Source organism: Globicephala melas, chromosome 10 (assembly GCF_963455315.2).
Source record: "Globicephala melas chromosome 10, mGloMel1.2, whole genome shotgun sequence".
NCBI lineage: Eukaryota > Metazoa > Chordata > Mammalia > Artiodactyla > Delphinidae > Globicephala > Globicephala melas.
Genome location: NC_083323.1, coordinates 41,735,474 through 41,754,833, shown reverse-complemented (window position 1 = coordinate 41,754,833; position 19,360 = coordinate 41,735,474). Strand labels below are relative to the sequence as shown.

The following is a 19,360-nucleotide window of genomic DNA, read 5'->3' as shown; positions in this document are numbered from 1 at the left end:
AGCTGAAGTTCAGCTATTTTCAAGAATATTTGTTCAAAGATGGTTCTCAGGAAAGGGAAGAATTATTCTGACTAATTAGCAGCCATTGTCTGGACAATTTGTATTTTACCAAGAGGAGTGGGAGAACAGTGAGGGGCTGAGGTCATGTGCAAGCAGGGGTACACGCTACAGTTGACAAGGACATTGAGGGCCACGGAGGGAACTTTTCAGTTCTTCAGAGCTCCTTTTTTCCTATAAAAATGAGACAGATCTGCCCTATGAGCATAGTTACTGATGAAAAAAATAAAGATTTAGGGGAAGGAAATATCTGTCCTTATCATTTATATTTTGCTAGAAGAACAAGTTGGTTACACACCATGAGCTTTAAAGTCAAAATCCCCAGAATTTGAACCCTGACTTCCCACTGACTTGCTCCATGACCTTGGGCAAATACTTAACCTCAATAAGCCCCAGTTTTCTCATTTAGGAAATGAAGAACATCTACTTCAAAATTTAAACGGAATGTGCATATGAAGAGCACATCATTGTATCTGGAATATGTTCAATAATTATAATTTTTTGTGATGGAGATGATGGTGATATTATGAAGGTACCAAAACCTACTCATATGTTTTAAACGCCCCCCACCCCATTACTATTTTTAAAATAGAATTTTAGGATTAGAAGGGAAATCACAGGTTACCTCAGCCAGTGGTCAAGCCTCTCCAAAGAGATCGCAACGATCCCAGAAGGAGGGGAGTGGGGTGGGGATTCATGGGTGGAACAGAGAGAACCTCTGCCCTGCAGAGGAGGGTAAGTGAACTAGGGATAAGGGAATCCTCATTTTAGAGAGTTGGGTCCAGGCTCGCTCTTTGTCTCTGTGTGTGCGTGTGTGTGTGTGTGCTTCCACGTGCATCTGTGTGTCTGGATCTAAGTATGTTCATGGGATGTGATAAGTAAACAGTACGTGACATCAAGAAATTATCAACATTGACACTGATTACAGATGCTGGTGAATTAGCAATGTAGAAAGGGGAAATAAAATTTGGCTTAGCTGGGAAAAAGTAATGCTAATTACAGTCATTTACATGAGCCCCTTACCATTTATGCGAATTATCATGCAGCACAATCATAATTATGTGCATCATTAAATATGTGCCCAGTTAACTTTCATGTAAGTTGTCTTGATTAGAATCATCATCTCTGCTCTACTTAGACATCTGTTCGGAGATACACTGTTCAAAGTCCTGCTACTTCAGGGGCTATCCAGAGCGACCTGACTCCCTGGAGCTCCAGAACCGCCTGCCAGGTCCTATTGATAGTTACTCTCATTGGAGAAAACAGTTCTCTCAATCAGGTCCCAGTGCAGGAGGAGGCACAAGATCTTTTCCCCTCTTCTTCCCCACCAGCAGGTCTTCAGAGGGCCCAGGGAGCTCACCTCTCACAGCTGAGGGGACCCACACAACTGACGGGGACACACACACACACACACACACACACACACACACACACACACACACACACACACACACACACACACACACACGCGGCAAGAGACGATAGATACAGAGAGAAACAAAGACATGCAGACCAAGACAAGAAGAGAGTCAGAGAGAGGCAGATATAAAAATTGGGGCAGAGGTACAAACACAGTCTGTTCAGTGAGGAGAGTGGATTCAGAGACCTTCACAGGCCAGGCTGTTTTTCTCTGATACTTCCTGAGAAAAAAATAGTTCCCACAAGCAGACCCAGACAATTGTGGGATCTTTCATTGCCCTGGATGGTGAAGATGCAGGAAGAGGGGGATGAAAAGAAAAGGGGAGGCAGAGAGAAGAGAGGGAGATAAAGTAACAGAGAGATGGGGAAAGACAGACATAGAGGAGTGGGAGAAGGGGAAGAGGGATGTAAGGGGTTGTAAGTCTGTTGGACAGTTGGTCAGTACCCATCTGGTCAAAGGCTGTGGAGACAGAGAAACACAGGGGACACACTCATGTCCTCTTTTTGTTGTGATAAAATTCTCAAGTCCTTAATGAGCTGTGCAGATATAATCATTAACTGGGCATCTACCATGTAACTGGAACCTGGCTAAGAGCTTTTACCTGTATTGACACATTCAGTCCTCAAAATGACACCATCGTGATGCCATATTATGGAAAAGGAAGCTGAGGCATGTAACTTGCCCAGAGTCACCCAGGTAGTGAGTGAGACTCAAATCCTGCCATCTGGCTCTAGATCCTTTGTCCTCAACCACAACATAACACCAGCAAAGCCAGTTACATAATAAATCATAGTTAAGGGATCCCTGACTTAAAAGCATTCTTGTTTAATTAAAATTTATTTTAAATTCGCTTAATATGCAAGTCAATCAACATTCCCAGAATAAAATGTTTTAATTTCCATGAAGACTTCAACATTTTCTCAGTTCAGCAAGAGAAGCAAGGGCAGAATTCTAGTGTTGTGGTTGACAGAGAAATAGAAGCCTCCAGGGATTTAGCGACTTCGTGATTTCCATACAGTGGGATGGGGCAGATTCCAGTGTCCCACCTCCGTACACTTGGATTCTGTTGCTTTATTGAAAGACCTTGAAGGGACTGGAATTTGGTCCCTCAGTGACTCCAATTTCCCCTGTGGAAACTTATGCAAAATATCTCCATCAGCTTCCAGCTTTCTAATCTGTTAATAAGTAATGATAATTTTTAAAAGAAATCATTTGGTTATCATCCTTGGAGATTAACTGGATAATTAATTTTAGCGAAGTGCTTATGAAATATAAAGTGCTTCGAAGTCTTAAGGGTTTATGCTCCCGTGTTCTCATTAGGCCTGTAGGGCAGAATGTCTCTGCAAAATGAGAAGCTGATTATGAATGCCCCTCATCAGGGCTGATTCTCACCAAATTGCACCAACCCCCATCAGAGAACTCATCAGGTAGGTAGATGATTGTCAGGGTCATTTTTACTTCTCAGACTGAAACTCTGAGCACTGAAGTGCAAATCAAAGGGAACTGGCAAGAAACGGAACTTGGCTTCTTGGTTACTCAGTTGCAGGGCATCCATGCGCCACATTGATTTTTCAGTAGGGGAATCTTTGGGGGCCAGTGGTGGTGCGAAGGGCTTCTTATGTCCATAGAACACTTGCCAACCCAAGGACAGAGGGGATATTGGTACGACTTGAGCCCATGCTTCCTTTCGTGGCTGTTGACTTCTGCAACTTGACAAAATTAACATTTAAAAAGGGCAAGAAGGTGACAGCGCCTGTTACTGATTAAAAGCATGAACTTCGGAGTCATACAGCCTGGCTTTGAACCTGGAATAACTATTCACTAGCTGCATGTTCATGGCTTAGCCATTACTTCTATGCAAGTAACTCCTAAATCCAACTTGTATTATTATGTAAAAATGACTAAGCTAGAACGTTTAGAGAACATGGTAACTGTAGGGACTGAGCCAGAAAGATATGTCTACATTCTAATCCCCGGAACCTGTGAGTATTATCTTATCATGGCAAACACTGTAATTAAGTTAAGGAGTTTGCAAGGAGGCATTTATCCTGGGTTATCCGGGTGGGTTCCACATCCACTGACAAGTGCCCTCGCTGAGTGAGGCAGACGGATATCTGGCAGATAGAAGAGGAGGAGGCAGCAATGTGAGCCTGGAGGCAGAGACTGGAGTAATATGGCCACAAACCAGGGAACTCCTGGAGCCACCAGCAGCTGGAAGAGGCAAAGGACAGATTCTGCCCTAGAGTTTTCAGAGGGAGCACAGCCCTGCCAATACCTGGATTTCAGACTTCTTTCTGATCTCCAAAGCTGTGAGAGGACACATTTCTGTTGTTCTAAGCCACCCAGTTTATGGTAATTTGTTACAGCAGCTACAGGAAACTAATTCAGTGGTTAACTGGGATGAGGGGAGCAAGTAATAGGGTAAAGCCTGAGATAGCTGTCAGGTTTTGCTTTGGGTGACTGTGGTAGAAGATGGTATCCTTCACCTAGACTGGAAACAGAAAAGCAGGTCTTAAGGAAGTTGGTGAATTCAGTTTTGGACATTCAGACTGCTAGAACAATCTTCAGTGGGGTCTCTTCCACTCCTACACGTTTTGCAGAGTATACTAAGAATGCAAGGCCCTGACTGCTCTTTACCAGAGTCATTTTTCAGGCTTGTTTTTGCCCTGAGTAACCTTGAGGGACTCTTTCCAGGACAAGGAGCAGGCTTGCTCACCGCTTGCAATAAAACAGCAGGTTCCTCAAGCTCAGTGTCCCCTTCCTGTAGCGCAATCCGCTGCGTGTGCAAGCCTCCATCTGGCCCTCCGTTTCACCCTGTGGGACTTGGGGTGCCAAAGGCAACTGACGTCAACATACTGATGCTTATGCTGCTTGCTGTGCCGTGAGGAATAAGAACTTCTGTAGCTGAACCAAGAGCCTTACTTCTTTTGCCTGCATCCATGAAACAGTAATAGGCTAATTTACTGGCTTGAAAGTAGGGTAAAACCAACCTCAACTGGAGCCCGAGTTGAGGGTCTGTGAGTCTTCCTGGAAACATCAATTGGGGGTCTGCATCTCACCAAAGACACTTGCGCTACAGATAACAGATTTGGAAATCATCAGCTGAGAAGTCTTGGTCAAAGCTATAAATTTGAATCATGCCACCCAGGAAAATTTTATGAGGTAGGAGGTGAAGGGATGAGAACAGAAGGAAAGGAAAGAAACCTGAAGAACACTGACATTTATGGGACAAGGAGAAGGAAAATTTAAAAAGTAGACAAATGTGATGCAAATATCTTCCTACTTACTCAGCCTCTGTATCTTAGTAATTGTTTACTTATCTTTGACTCCTTCCTCTGCATTCTTCTGCATCTACTCCATTGTCAATTTCAGTTAGTTTTTTTTTTTTGGCCATGCTGTGTAGCATGTGGGATCTTAGTTCCCCGACCAGGGATCAAACCCGTGCCCCCTGCAGTGGAAGCACAGAGTCTTAACCACTGGACGGCCAGGGAAGTCCCAATTCCAGTTAATCTTTGAATCGTACTTTGTCCCACACCCATCCATTTTTTTCCCATTCCTAGCTGATGTTCTAGTTTAGACTCCACATCTACTGCACACATTCTTTGCAATAACCTCCTAATTGGTCTCTGCTTTCTGTTATACCCACGACAATCCATCCTACACAGTGCTGCTAGATTAATTTTCTTAAAATATCACTTGGATTGACTCACTCTCACTGGTTAGAAACCGTCCATAGTTCCCCAGGATGTCTGAGATTCTTGTTTTCTCGACCCATTGTTCTGGGATTCTCATCACAGGAACAGGAATTGGTGTCAGAAGGAATAAAATTTAATTGTAGAGAGAAGAAGCAAAAGGATAGAGGGAGTGAGAAAAAAGAAAAGGACACAGGTGAGGAGGAATCATCTTTGTGGGGTATTGGATGTCTTGTTCAGGGGTAAGCAAGGTATGACCTGTGGGCCAAATCCAGCCTGCCACCTGTTATTATAATAAAATTTTATTAGAACACAGCCACATCCATCATTTACGCATTGTCTACGGCTGCTTTTGTGTAACAACTGCAGAGTTGAGTAGTTATGACAAAGACCATCTGGCCTTTTATAGAAAAAGTTTGCCAACCCCTAGTCTAGTTACAGCTGCAATATGTGAGGGGTTTTAGACCTCAAGGAATGTAGAAAGGGATATTTTAAGAAGTAATGCTAAGGATTACCAATTGGATGAATCTCTGTGGACAGTCTTTGAGAGATTCCAGTAAAAATTCGAATGACTTTTAACACTGGATTTTTTCTTTGAATGTCTTCTCAGAGACTGAGCCACAAGACAATCCCAATTAAATTCCCTTTGTGTACTGATTCCTTGGAATCTTTGTTTACACTGTTAATCTCTCTCCTGAAATTTCTCCCCACATTTCCAGGTCTACTTTATTCCTTTAAATTCCTTCCTTCAAATTCCAACTCAAGTTCTGTCTCCTTTGATAAGCTTTCTCTGTCCTTCACTGAACACAGTAAATTTACCTCACATGCCAATAGCTGCCTCTGATTAATGCTCCCCCCAATTCAATCCTTACAGTATACACCTGTGTATTTTTGGCTAATCTTTTCATGGTTGGGCTATCTCCATATTAAATCAATAGCTTATTGAAGTCAAGGACTGTGTCTCATATATCATTCTATCCCTCACAACTTCTGGAAAAGGGAGTTGAATAAAGTTGTTTGATAAATTTGCTTATAAATAGTGAAATCATGAGAAATACCAGAAAACAGATTTTCCAACTTCCAAGTCCTACAGAAATGCTGTGCCCAAATATTTTCACACATTAATGTCTGGGTCATTTTAAAAGTTTTAACTGGATTTATTATGTAAAATCCCAGACCTTGTAATGAGAACGTGAGGGTGACTGGGCTATGAGCATCACCTCACTGATTCCTAGGCTTGATCTGGTGTTCCTTTGCTTCTTAACCCCTACCTAAGCATCGCCTCCTGAAGCCACCTGCTCAACGAGGGGGGTTTTCTCAGACAGGAGGATGATTCCATGGTCACATGTGTAGCAGCCTTCTATTACAACAATCTATGATCATGGTGAGTGTGGTCTAATGTTCTAATTTTCTGTGTTAGGGCACACATCTCCTACAGTTGTTCCATATATTTTTTTAATTTAAAAACCTTTCTTATTGGGCTTCCCTGGTGGTGCAGTGGTTGAGAGTCCATCTGCCGATGCAGGGGACACAGGTTCATGCCACAGTCTGGGAAGGTACCATGTGCCGCGGAGCGGCTGGGCCCGTGAGCCATGGCCGCTGAGCCTGCGTGTCCGGAGCCTGTGCTCCGCAACGGGAGAGGCCACAACAGTGAGAGGCGCACATACCACAAAAACAAAAAACAAACAAACGAAAAAAAAAATCCTTTCTTATTGAAGTAAAACATAATGTATAAAGATGCACATATCATAAATGTACAGCTCAGGGACTGTCACACTGAACACCCTGTGTAACCAGCTCCCAGATCAAGAAATAGAACATTATCCATCCCCAAAAGACAGTCTCTTCAGCAAGTGGTGTTGGGAAAGTTGGACAGCTGCATGTGAATAAATGAAGTTAGAACATACCCTCTCGGCATGCACAAAAATAAACTCTAAATGGCTTAAAGACACCATAAGGCAGGACACCATAAATCTCCTAGAAGAGAAGAGGCAAAACATTCTCTGATATAAATTGTACCAAAGTTTTCTTAGGTCAGTCTCCCAAGGCAATAGAAATAAAAATGAAAATAAACAGATGGGACCTAATCAAACTTACAAGTTTTGCACAGCAAAGGAAATCACAAACAAAACAAAAAGACAACCTACAGAATGGAAGAAAATATGTGCAAACAATGCGACTGACAAGGGCTTAATTTCCCAAATATACAAACAGCTCATACAACTCAACAACAAAAAAATAAACAACCCAATCAAGAAATGGGCAGAAGACCTAAAACAGACATTTCTCCAAAGAAGGCATACAGATGGCCAACAGGCACATGAAAAAATGCTCAACATCACTAATTATTAGAGAAATGCAAATGAAAACTACAATGAGGTGCCACTTCACACCAGTCAGAATGGCTATCATTTAAAGGTCTACAAATAAATGCTGGAGAGGGTGTGGAGAAAAGCGAACCCTCCTACACTGTTGGTGGGAATGTAAGTTGGTGCAGCCACGGTGGAAAACAGTATGGAGGTTCCTCAGAAAATTACAAATAGAGTTGCCATATGATCCAGCAATCCCACACCTCAGCATATATCTGGACAAAACTATAATTCAGAAAGATACACACACCGCTATGTTCATAGCAGCACTATTTACAATAGCCAAAACATGGAACACAACCTAAATGTCCATCAAGAGATGAATGGATACAAAAGATGTGGTACATATATACAATGGAATACTACTCAGCCATAAAAAAGAATGAAATAATTCTACTTGCAGAAACATGGATGCAACTAGAGATTATCATACTGAGTGAAGTCAGACAGAAAGAGAAAGACAAATGCCATACGATATCACTTATATGTGGAATCTAAAATATGACACAAATGAACCTATCTACGAAATAGAAACAGACTCACAGACACAGAGAACAGACTGGTGGTTGCCAAGGGTGGGGAGGTTAGGGGAGGGATGGAGTGGGCGGTTGGGGTCAGCAGATGTGAGCTGTTATATATGGAATGGATAAACAAGGTTACACTGCTGAGCACAGAGAACTATATTCAGTATCCTATGATAAACCATAATGGAAAAGAATATTAAAAAAAGAATGTGTGTGTGTGTGTGTGTGTATGTATAACTGAATCACTTCGCTGTATAGCAGAAATTAACACAACATTGTAATCAACTATACTTCAAATAAAGAAAGAAAGAAAAAAAAGAACATCATCCTTCCCAAGAAATCTACAGCATGCTCTCTTTCAGTTGTTCCCCCAACTCCTCTGCAAGGGGACTGCTGTACTGACTTGTAACAGCCTTGACTGGTTTTGTACTTTATATAAATGGAATCATACTGGATGCACTTTGGTAGCTGGCTTCTTTTGTCTGTGATTCATCCACAGTGTTGTGTGCATGTGGTAGGCTGTTCCTTCCCATTGCTTTGCAATGAATAAATCAATTGGGGTATATTTATACAATGGAATTCTACCCATTTCATTTTCATTAACAGTATTTTACACTGGAAATCTCAAGAGCTCAGCTGTTGAAAGTGAAGTCCAGTGCTGCAATGAACACAGTGTCATTGTGTGTGTCAAGACTCTTGAATCTTAAAATTCACAAAAGCTTAATGGCCTCAGTGTCTTGGATAAGGATAATATCATAGGCACTAGATCAGCTTCTGAGCCAGGAAAACTTGCTTTGCTTCATATCTGTTATTAGCTTTGTGACAAAATAACAGTCTCTTAAATTCCATTGTTAAGCATCATTGCTGATCTTAGAAATGTATTCATCTGGCAACGTTTTTTCAAAATAAAAACAGAGCAAACAAAAACGTCAGCATTTACATTAAAGTAACTTGATTTATTACCTCTAAAATTTTTCTTCCCTTCATGCTTTACACAGCTGTGAAAACATGTTACTTTTAATGCCAAAAAGTGTACTACATTTAGTTTACTTTGATATGTGTTCAGTCCCCCTCCACCAAAACACACACACCCCTCACTCTCACTGACTGCGGGGTTTTAGCTACAGCACCACTAGGTAGGTTAAACTTCATTGTGGCAGTCTTCTGTTGATACTGCAGGAATTAATACTGTTTGGAAGGAATCCAAAACCCATATTATAGGAAAATTCACAATGTTATGGTACCCCTTCATAACAGTGCTTGCATAAAAAGTACATTTTTAAAAACTCAGGGATACTGAGGTATAACTTACATAGAGTAAAATTTAGTCTACAGCTGTATAAGTTCCAACCAGCACCACAATCAAGATACAGAGCAGCCCATCATCCCCAAAAGTTCCTTCATGCCCCTTTGTACTCAACTCCTACACCTAGCTCTACTCCCTGGCACTCACTGATCTCATAAAAATATATAAAATGCTTATTTTCCCCTCTTTTGTCAGACACAGATAAGCAGAGTAGGGGCTGGCTCCCTGTCACCTCCCCCGTCTTGGCACACAGCCCTTCCCCTGCCCCAGCCACACCACCTCATCCAGTGCCTTGTCCTCTCCATGCTTCCACCCACTAAGCTTACCCCATCTTTCCTTTTATCTAGAACCTCTTCTCTTTCTTCTGCACCTAGTCAACTCCTACTCATCCTTGAGATCTCAGCTTCAACATCATTTCTTCAGAGAAGTCTTTCCTATCTAGTTTCAATCCCTCTGCATTGCATTGTGCACATGTGAAGCAGTGATTTTACATTTGTTTATGTATTATTTGATTAATGTCCATCTTCCCATTAAACTGTGAGTCCATGAGGGCAGGGACTGGGTTTTGCTCATGACCATAGGCTGAGCATACAGCACATTAGTAAATACTCAATAAAGACTAAGTAAATGAGTACACACTTTGAAGCCAGCACTGTTCTAGATGCTCACTTTTGATTCTTTCAAAGGTACAATAAGATCAATATTATTATTTCTGTTTTACTGATGTGATGACCTTAAATCAAAAATTCTTTGACTTTCCTCCTTCCAAAGGGTGGAGCCTAATTCCCCTCCCACTAAACATAAGCTGACTCAGTGACTCACTTCTAATGAATAGAACACAGCAGAAGTGACAGTGTCATAAAAGGCATTGCACTTTCTCCGTGCTCTCTCTGGAGTCACTCCCTCTGGGGGAAGCCAGCTGCCATGTCATTCAGACACATCAGCAGCCCTATGGAGAGGCCCACACAGTGAGGAACTGAGGCCTCCTGCCAACAGCCACGTCAGTGAGTGAAGTGGACCCTTCAGCCCCAGTCAGTGAGTCTTAGGTGACTGCAGCCCTGGCCAACATCTTCACTACAACCTTATGAAAGACCCTGAGCCACAGCCACCCAGCTAACCCACTCCCAGATTCCTGACCCACAGAAACTATATGAGAGAATAAATGTTTGCTGTTTCAAGTTACTAAGTTTGAGGATAATATTGTTGTCACACAACAATAGATAAATGAAAGAACCAAAGAGGGAAGTAAAGTACAGCAAGTTTAAGTAATTTGTTCAAGGTGATGTAACTAGTAAGTGGCAGATCCAGGATCCAAACACAGGTGGTGGGGCTCTAAAGCCCCTGATCTCTGTACCACACCATGCTGCCTCCTAAAGATGCTTAGTGTGGCAAATGCAAAATCATTTGACTGTGCTATTATAAAATCTTTGCAGATTGGTTCATGTTACAGTTTCGGGAGGTTGCTTTCTGGATTTCCAAAGAAGCTGCTGACTGGAAGAATTTCTGAGAGAATGCTGGGCAAAAAGGCAATACTAATGAAGAAGTGTACTGTACTATTTAAAGAATTTCTGTGAAGACATTTTGTTGGAAGAGTAGATTGAAGCAAGTTTGTTATAAAGTAACTTTTTAGAGATAAAAAACCTTTTTCTTTAGCTCATTATTATAGTATTATAAAAGAGTTTTCCGAGTGTGAATGGATTATACTAGATTGCTCAATTTTAAAATATATTCAGTATATTTTTGTGTTCAATATTATGTATTATACATCTTTAATATATGTGTATATTCAAATATTTATATTTAATATTTATGAAGGAATTACTGAAACGCATTATTTCTCTGAGATTTCTTAGTTACTATTCCAAAGGTCAAAATCTTGGAGTAGGCAAAGATTTCTTCAACAGGACACAAAATGCACCAATCTTAAAAACACAACCTTAATTAGCTATTGTAAGCTATTTACATACCTGGTGCCCAGAAGTCTTCCAGTCTATGCTGATAAGACCTAATATCTTCATCCCATCACCCTGGAATGACTCAATTCCCTTTCTCCTTCTGTTCCTTCCATTTTCCTAATCAAATTAATAAAACAGTCCTTTCATCTAGTCACTCCACTAAGCATTATCATTAGGTCCCTCCTCAGGAATATTAGACTCCTTGAGCTAATTTAAGTAGGGGAGTCTCCTGGCACCCAAAAGCAGGAATATTGCTGGGCCTTGGCAAGCTCTAACTGGAGAGCTGTCTCTCCATCTCTTGTCTATGATTCCAACTTCATGTCTGTGGAGTAGGTTTAATGGAAGAATCTCTATACAGTGGCAAAGAACATGGAACACTTTGGTTCTCCAAATAACTTTGCTTTTTTAGAGTCTCAGTTTACCCCGGAAGTAGAAAAAATCTAATAATGTCAAGTAACAGCACTTGGGTCTCTCTGGATAAATTAACCCATTCCAGTGACTGCTTTTAGAGCTGATTACTAAAATCTCAGTCTCCTGTTCAGTTCACATACCTTCTTTCCAAGGACAGTTTAGCTGTTTGTGATGTGGGGCCATTGGCCTTTCCATTTCTCTTTGTGGGCCTGCTTCTTTGTTCATGGGATGAGTGGATCCTGGGGAGAGAGTTCAGCCATGTGAGCATGCAAGCACTGGCACACTGGTGGTAACGATAAGGATACCAGGCAGTTTCAACTGGTCTTCGTTGCTACTTTACCTGACACTGGCAATAAAACCTGGCAATGTCTGTGGTAGGGAACAAGTTTTAGGAGACCCAATAAATAACTCCCCTCCCATTGGGAGGCATACATGGGAGTCAGGCTGAAGGAGACAGAAACACCACAGTAACTCCCTATGATGCCTATACTGGACCCAAGGGCCTACAGTGCTAAATGGAGCAGGCAGGTGAATGCCCCACCTTTGAATCAGACAGATGGACCCAGGCATGGTTCCTAACAGTGCTGATTCCTGTTCCGGGCCTGTGGGGAGATGTTGACCCTGCTTCCTTTCTCTTAACCAAGAGAAAGAAAGGGAGTGCTGAGCCAGGCACACGCAGTTCCTCCACCCAAACTCACCAATCAGGTAAGTCCCTTTGCCTCCCTGGAGGGGTAGTGAGTGAGACAAGAAGCCAAGAGAAATCTCAACCAAGGTCAAAAACAATCCAAATGTACAGATATGAATAGGAATACATTTTTATTTGATTTTATAAGCAGCATAATGAAAAATATGGAAGGATACCTGGTAGGTGATCCATAGGATTACCTGGTTTGGGGGGAAGCATCTGGGGGACAATGTGAAAAAAGTGGGGAAGAGAGTAGGGAGATAAGTAAAACCGGAAAGGAAAACTAACCACTAAATATAGTACGTATGCAGATGGTCAACAAGCACGTGAAAAGATGCTCAACATGGCTAATTACTAGAGAAATGAAAATCAAAACTACTGCCTCACATTGGTCAGAATGGCCATCATTAAAAATAAGAAATGCTAGAGAGGGTGTGGAGATCTTATAAATAAGATCTGCACTGTTGGTGGGAATGTAAGTTGGTACAGCCACTATGGAAAACAGTATGGAGGGGCCTCAGAAAACTAAAAATAGAGCTGCCATATGATCCAGCTATCCCACACCTCAGCATATATCTGGACAAAACTATAATTCAAAAAGGTATACACCCCTGTGTTCATAGCAGCACAATTCACAATAGCCAAGACATGGAAACAACCCAAATGTCCATCGACAGATGAATGCATAAAGAAGATGTGGTACATGTATACAATGGAATACCACTTGGCCATAAAAAAGAATGAAATAATTCTACTTGCAGAAACATGGAATGCAACTAGAGATTATCATACTGAGTGAAGTCAGTCAGAAAGAGAAAGACAAACACCATATGATATCACTTACATGTGGAATCTAAAATATGACACAAATGAACCTATCTACGAAATAGAAACAGACTCACAGACATAAAGACCAGACCCGTGGTTGCCAAGGGGGAGGCAGGTGGGGGAGGGACAGAGTGGGAGTTCAGGGTTAGCAGACTATTATATATAGAATGGATAAACAACAAGGTCGTACTGTATAGCACAGGGAACTATATTCAATATCCTGTGATAAACCATAATGGAAAAGAATATAAAAAAGGAATGTATATATATGTATAACTGAATCACTTGGCTGTACAGCAGAAATTAACATATCATTGTAAATCAACTGTACTCCAATAAAAAATAGTATGTACGGTGTGATCACATTAATATACATTATTGCATTAAGGAGTGATATTCAAAATACTTCAACCTCTGTGGCATGGTTAACACTTCACCAATTAAAGTGGACACCATAGAACTGGGGCAAGATCCCACCAAACTCCCCTGCTGAAGCAGATATTAACCTGAATCCAAGGGCGCCTAGGATAGGGATGAGGAGACCAGGGTGGTAGGATGGGATTCGGGGGAGAGGGTAGTAGACTTGGGAGGCTGAAGACAGTAGCTATTTACCAAACCAATTCAGAAGAATGTCAAAGTGTTGACAGCATGTGTAGCTCTATCAGTGCTTTCCAGTTGATAATATACTTACTCGTAAGTTAAGATCAAATTCTTAAAATATAACAGGAAAGTTTTCTTCCTGTGGTATGTTATCTAATTCAGCTGGCAATAGGCACGATTCACATGAAGAAAACCTGTAAACAAACCCTGGGTACTGAAGGATCCACTTCAAAGGCTCACTCAGGGGACTTCCCTGGTGGTCCAGTGGTTAAGACTCCATGCTCCCAATGCAGGGGGCCTCAGTTTGATCCCTGCAGGAAACTAGATTCTGCATGCACACCGCAACTAAGAGTCTGCATGCCGCAACTAAGGAGTATGCATGCCACAACTAAGAGTTTGCTTGCCACAGCTAAGAAGTCTGCATGTCACAACTAAAGATCCTGTGTGCTGAAACGAAGATCCCACGTGCTGCAACTAAGACCCAGAGCAGCCAAAATAAATAAATAAATAAATATTTAGGAAAAAAAAGGCTCACTCAAATGAGGAACGTTGATGCTTGGCTGTTGGCTGGAAACTCCACCAAAGCTGTGGATTAGGGCCTTGGCTCTTCTCAGGCTGCTTGAGCTTCCTTACAGCATTGGTGGTTGGGTTCTAAGAGCAAGAGTTTCAAGAGAACCAGGAGGTTGCCTTTTATAATCTAAGGGGTCATACACAGTGTCACTCATTATAGTCTTCTGGGCAGGGCAGTCACAAGGCCTCATCCAGGTTTAAGGAGAGGAGACATAGATTCTACCATTCCATCAGAGGAGTGTCAAGGTCATATTTAGAGAATATGGCAAGGGAAATATGGGAGAAAATACAATCTGCCACAGTGAATTTCTACTATATCTGTGATATCCGTGGTCCATGCTGGCATGAGTCCCAAAGGTTTCTGCTGTTTTTCCATGTAGGGAACAGGTTATCAAGTATAACTGAAGAACTGGAGGAAGGAGGGAAAAGTTTAAAATTTATGGGTGGGACGTCCCTGGTGGTCCAGTGGTTAAGGCTCTGCGCTCCCAATGCAGGGGGCCTGGGTTCGATCCCTGGTCAGGGAACTAGATCCCACTTGCTGCAACTAAGAGGCTGCATGCTGCAAAGAAAAGATTTCCGCATGCTGCAATTAAAAGATCCTGCATACCGCAACTAAAGATCCTGCATGTGTCAACGAAGATCCTGCGTGCCGTAACTAAGACCCAGTGTAGCCAAATAAATAGATATTTTTAAAAAATTTATGGCAACCAAAGGAAGAAATAAAGCTAATATTTATTAAGCTCCTACTTAATAATGTGGCAGGCATTGTGCGAGGCGCTTCCCATCAGATATCTTTACTGATCTTCACCACAGTTATATGAGGTAGGTTCTGTTATTACTACTTCATAGATGAGGACATTGAGGTAGAAGAGGTATTTAGCAACTTGTCCAAAGTTACACAAATAGTAACTGGTAGAGCCAGGATGGCAATACTGGTCTGCCTGACTTCAAATACTATGTTCTTTCTACTACACTGTGCCTCAAAGTTTAGAACAGAAATACAATCTTCAAACTGTCCCAATTTTGTCTTCACTAGTTAATTTCGTTTCTTCTAATACATATATGAGATCTCCTTTTTCACTTCTCAAAAGGGTTAGAGTAAAATATTGCAAATAAGAGAAATATATAAATGGACTTTTTTTTCCCCCTAAATAACCAACAAAGTCTTCTCAAAGAGCACATTAGATAACTTCCTTATCAAGTTATGCCCAAGTTATCATTTGATAATGATCTTGTAGGCATTACCATCTGAGGGATTGTATACGAAACCCTAACTAATTATTAAGACTAATTATATTGCGAGTTAATGTAAATTTTAAGACATACAGTACAAATTAGAAGAGATCAGTATGGGAGTTTATTAAGTACAAAATGATGTGTAAATTGTGACAGAAACACAAGTGAAGCCCAGGAAGTTTTGCACAAATGTACTTTTGAAATATGTATTAAGGCTAAATATACCATGGGGTCCCTTTTTTAAAGAAAATGGACATTTCTGTTGCCGCAGCAGGGATTTCCCTATAGTGGGGGACAGACAATGGAAACCTCCCTGAGTAGTTCAAGAAGCACAGCCAGTTACTAACTAGGTGTGTTTAATCTGGGCACAAGAACCTTGGTTGCTATAATCAGGGAGGGTTTCACCCAGATCTTATTTATAATAAGATCTGGCATTGGTGATTTTACTTGGGGCTAAATATCAATACAAACATCCAAAGGAGTTATTGTAAATGACAGAGACTGCAAGAACTATGCATATTTACCATATTGTTAACCTAAGAATAAATGCGATTCAACCATAATACAGCATGTCTACATAAGGCTACAGGGAGGCTTTCGGCACAGACTTGGGAATGAAACTTCCCAAGTGAACAAATGATTGTTTAGAACAGGGACATGCTAAGTCACCTGAAGGAAACAGAATGGCTTCCAGGCTGGTAGGACTCTGCAGTGATTTAGTATTTTAAGAAAAAACTGGGTTCATCGGAGCTTAACAAAAATGGAGTCACTGAGGCAAATGTTGGTTGGATCTATGTGATCACCGCTCAGGAGAAGGGAGCCTTAGTCAGTCTTTCCATTGGTCCATTCCTATTCATTCATTCATTCACTGAGTGCCTGCTTGCCCAGGTACTATCCCACATGCTGGAAATATGGAAGTGAAAAAGTCAAAGTCCTCGTGGAGTTTACATTCTTGTGGGGAAAGCAGTCAATACAAAAAATAAACACACATACTAATAACACCAGATATGTGCTTCAAAAAGAGCTTAACAAGGTAGGAAGATAGAGAACAAGGGAGGTCATGGGGAAGGAATATGGCATTATTTTAGACTGAAAGGTGAAGAAAGGTTATCTCTAAGGAGGTGACATTAAAGCAGAAGTACCTGAATAAAGTGAGGAAGTGAGCCATATGAAGACCAGAGGGGAAGACTTTTATGCAGACAGCACAGCAAATGGAAAACTCAGACGCTGGAACGAACTTGTGCGTTCAAGGGACAGAAAGGCAGCCAGTTTGGGTACTCATTCGTGCTGTTTGCCAAATGTCCTGGTTCTCTCTCATTCCAGGCACAAGGTAGAACTGCACTACCTGGTTCTTCTGTGGATGGGTAGGACAATGTGACGAATTCTGGACAGTGAGTCATGAGCAGAAATGACACAAGCCAGTTCTGAACACAGCCAATGCAAGACCCTCTAGATCTTTTTTCTCTCTCTCTGGCGTGATGATTGGTAACGCTCAAGACAGTGACTGCTCCACCTGCCTTGAATTGGGAGTGAGGAAGAAAACAGTGTGGGATCAGAAGCCTGACCTTTAATAGGCATGAATGTGAGCAAGAAATCAATTTGTACTGTGTCAAGGCTCTTGAGATCTGGAGTTATTTGTTACCTCAGTATGGCATAACTTGTCCTGACTCATAGTGTAACTGGTGGGGAGAAAGCTAGAGGAAGAGTATCAGATGAGATTTTAGGGATAAGCAGGGGAACAGATCATGTACAGCCCTGTAGACTATGATAAATTTGGATTTCATTCTGTGTGAAGGAAAAACCTTTGGAAGACTGAGCAGAGGAATGACATGACAGGATTTGCATTTTTAAAAGAATCATTCAATCATGTAGGGGAAGTCCTTGTTCATGGTAAATACTTACTGAGGTATTTAGCGATACCTTTCAAATGGTTTCAAATGGTTCAGTGAAGTGTGTGTGTGTGTGTGTGTGTGCGCGCGCGCACGCGCGTGCACACACATGCACGCATGCACAAAGGGTAAAATGGTAATTGGTGAATCTAGATGAAGGATTTGTGGGTGTTTGTTGTGTTTTTCCCCCAACTTTTTTGTGGAGTCAAAACATTTGAAATAAGAAGTTGGGGGAAAATCACTCTAGGATAAAGTACAAGGTGAGACAGAGGCGAAGAAGACCATTAGGAGGCTGCTGCAGTTAAGAGATGAAGTGACTTGGGCTAGAAAGGCAACTGTGAGCAATGGGTGGATTTGAAATCCACTTTATTTGTGGGGCCAGCAGGATTTGCTGATTGGCTGTGTGATGTGAAGGAAAGACTGGAGGCAAGATGTCTCTCAGGTTTTTGTTTTGAATGAGTGGGAGACTGGTGATACCATTAACTAAGATGGGACAGCAGGGGAAAGGCCAGGTTTAGGGGATGGGAAATAGAGATCCTGTTTTGGACATGTTAAGGGTAAGCATCCACATGGAGACTGGGTTGGCAGTTGGATAAATGAGTTGGGATTAGAGAGAAGAGGTTGGCTGGAAATACAAAATTTGGAATCATCAGCATGTAGTGGCACCGCTACAGACCTGGACAGAATCCCATGGGAAGCAAGTGTAGGTGTGGAAGGCCAGGACCGAGCACTGGGGAACTGGAGCATAACTGGCTGGGAGGAGTTAATTTGATTTCTCTTGTTCTGATTCCATGCTTACTGAGCAACCACCTGATTATTACTTCCCACAGGAAGTAATAAAACAGGTCCATACATAAAGGAAAGACTGGTCAGATGGACTTGGAATATTCTAGTTCCTGGAACAGTTCTTATTGTAAATAAATTGATCATGCTCACAAGTTTGGTTTGACTCAGACCCTGAGACAGAGCCATTCTCAACGTGCTGACAAAATCTGATGGTGAGTCTGCATAAGAGGAAGCCAGGCCCAGGACTGAAAATTCCATGAGGAAATGAACGCCACACTGGTTGCTGGGACTTCCCTGGCTCATAGTAGCCTGCTAAGGGAGAACGTTTCCAGAATTGTTGAGAAAACCCCTAGCCAATTATAGTTAAGAGAATATTCCCTCTTTTGACTGTATCCTTTCTTCCACTGTAGAAGTACTGATCCATCATTGTGTATCTCACATCATTTTTCTTCCATTCTGATCTTGTGTTTCCTTAGGCCAGGATCCTTATTATTACTTGGGGTGCATTCTATGTGTTTGCTCTAAATCTATTTTTTTTAATTTTATCTCATTTGAATAAGTAGTATTCAAGTGGTTCAAAAATCAAAATGCCATAAGGTATACACTGAGAAATCACCTTTTCACCTCTTCCCTATGCATGTTCCCCCCTCCCCCACCAGTCACTGCCCCTATCCCATTTAGTTTGTGGATCCATCTAGAGTTTAGGTTGTTACCATCTCTTGCTGTTAACAGAACTGCAAAGTATATATATATACTTTTTCCAACTACAGTTGGAAGGGGATATATATATATATCCCCTTCCAACTGTAGTTTTTGTTTTCTCTGCTGTTCTGTGATGATAAGAAAAACATATTCTATTCCTTTTGGGAGGAGATGAGTAATTTCTGACAAAAGTTCAGGCTCGGGACTTCCCTGATGGCACAGTGGTTAAGAATCGCCTGCCAATGCAGGAGACACGGGTTCAAGCCCTGGTCCAGGAAGATCCCACATGCATCCTACGGGCAGAGCAACTAAGCCCGTGCGCCACAACTA

The 19,360-nt window shown here is 41.6% G+C and overlaps 1 protein-coding gene across 2 annotated transcripts in view; it reads right to left on the bottom strand.

The window, feature by feature from the left end:
- Window positions 1-19,360, bottom strand: part of BBS10 (Bardet-Biedl syndrome 10) — an 81,297-nt gene that overhangs the window by 55,456 nt on the left and 6,481 nt on the right. Inside the window, exons 2-3 of one of the 2 annotated variants that reach the window (XM_060305871.1) lie at window positions 11,875-11,973; window positions 11,133-11,440 (exon numbers count right to left, since the gene is read on the bottom strand). In XM_060305871.1, coding sequence (XP_060161854.1) covers window positions 11,383-11,440; window positions 11,875-11,973 — 157 coding nt within the window. In that variant the 3' untranslated portion in view covers window positions 11,133-11,382. Of the gene's footprint in view, window positions 1-11,132; window positions 11,441-11,874; window positions 11,974-19,360 lie in introns of those variants that run through there. The other variant, XR_004041656.2, reaches the window with a different exon arrangement.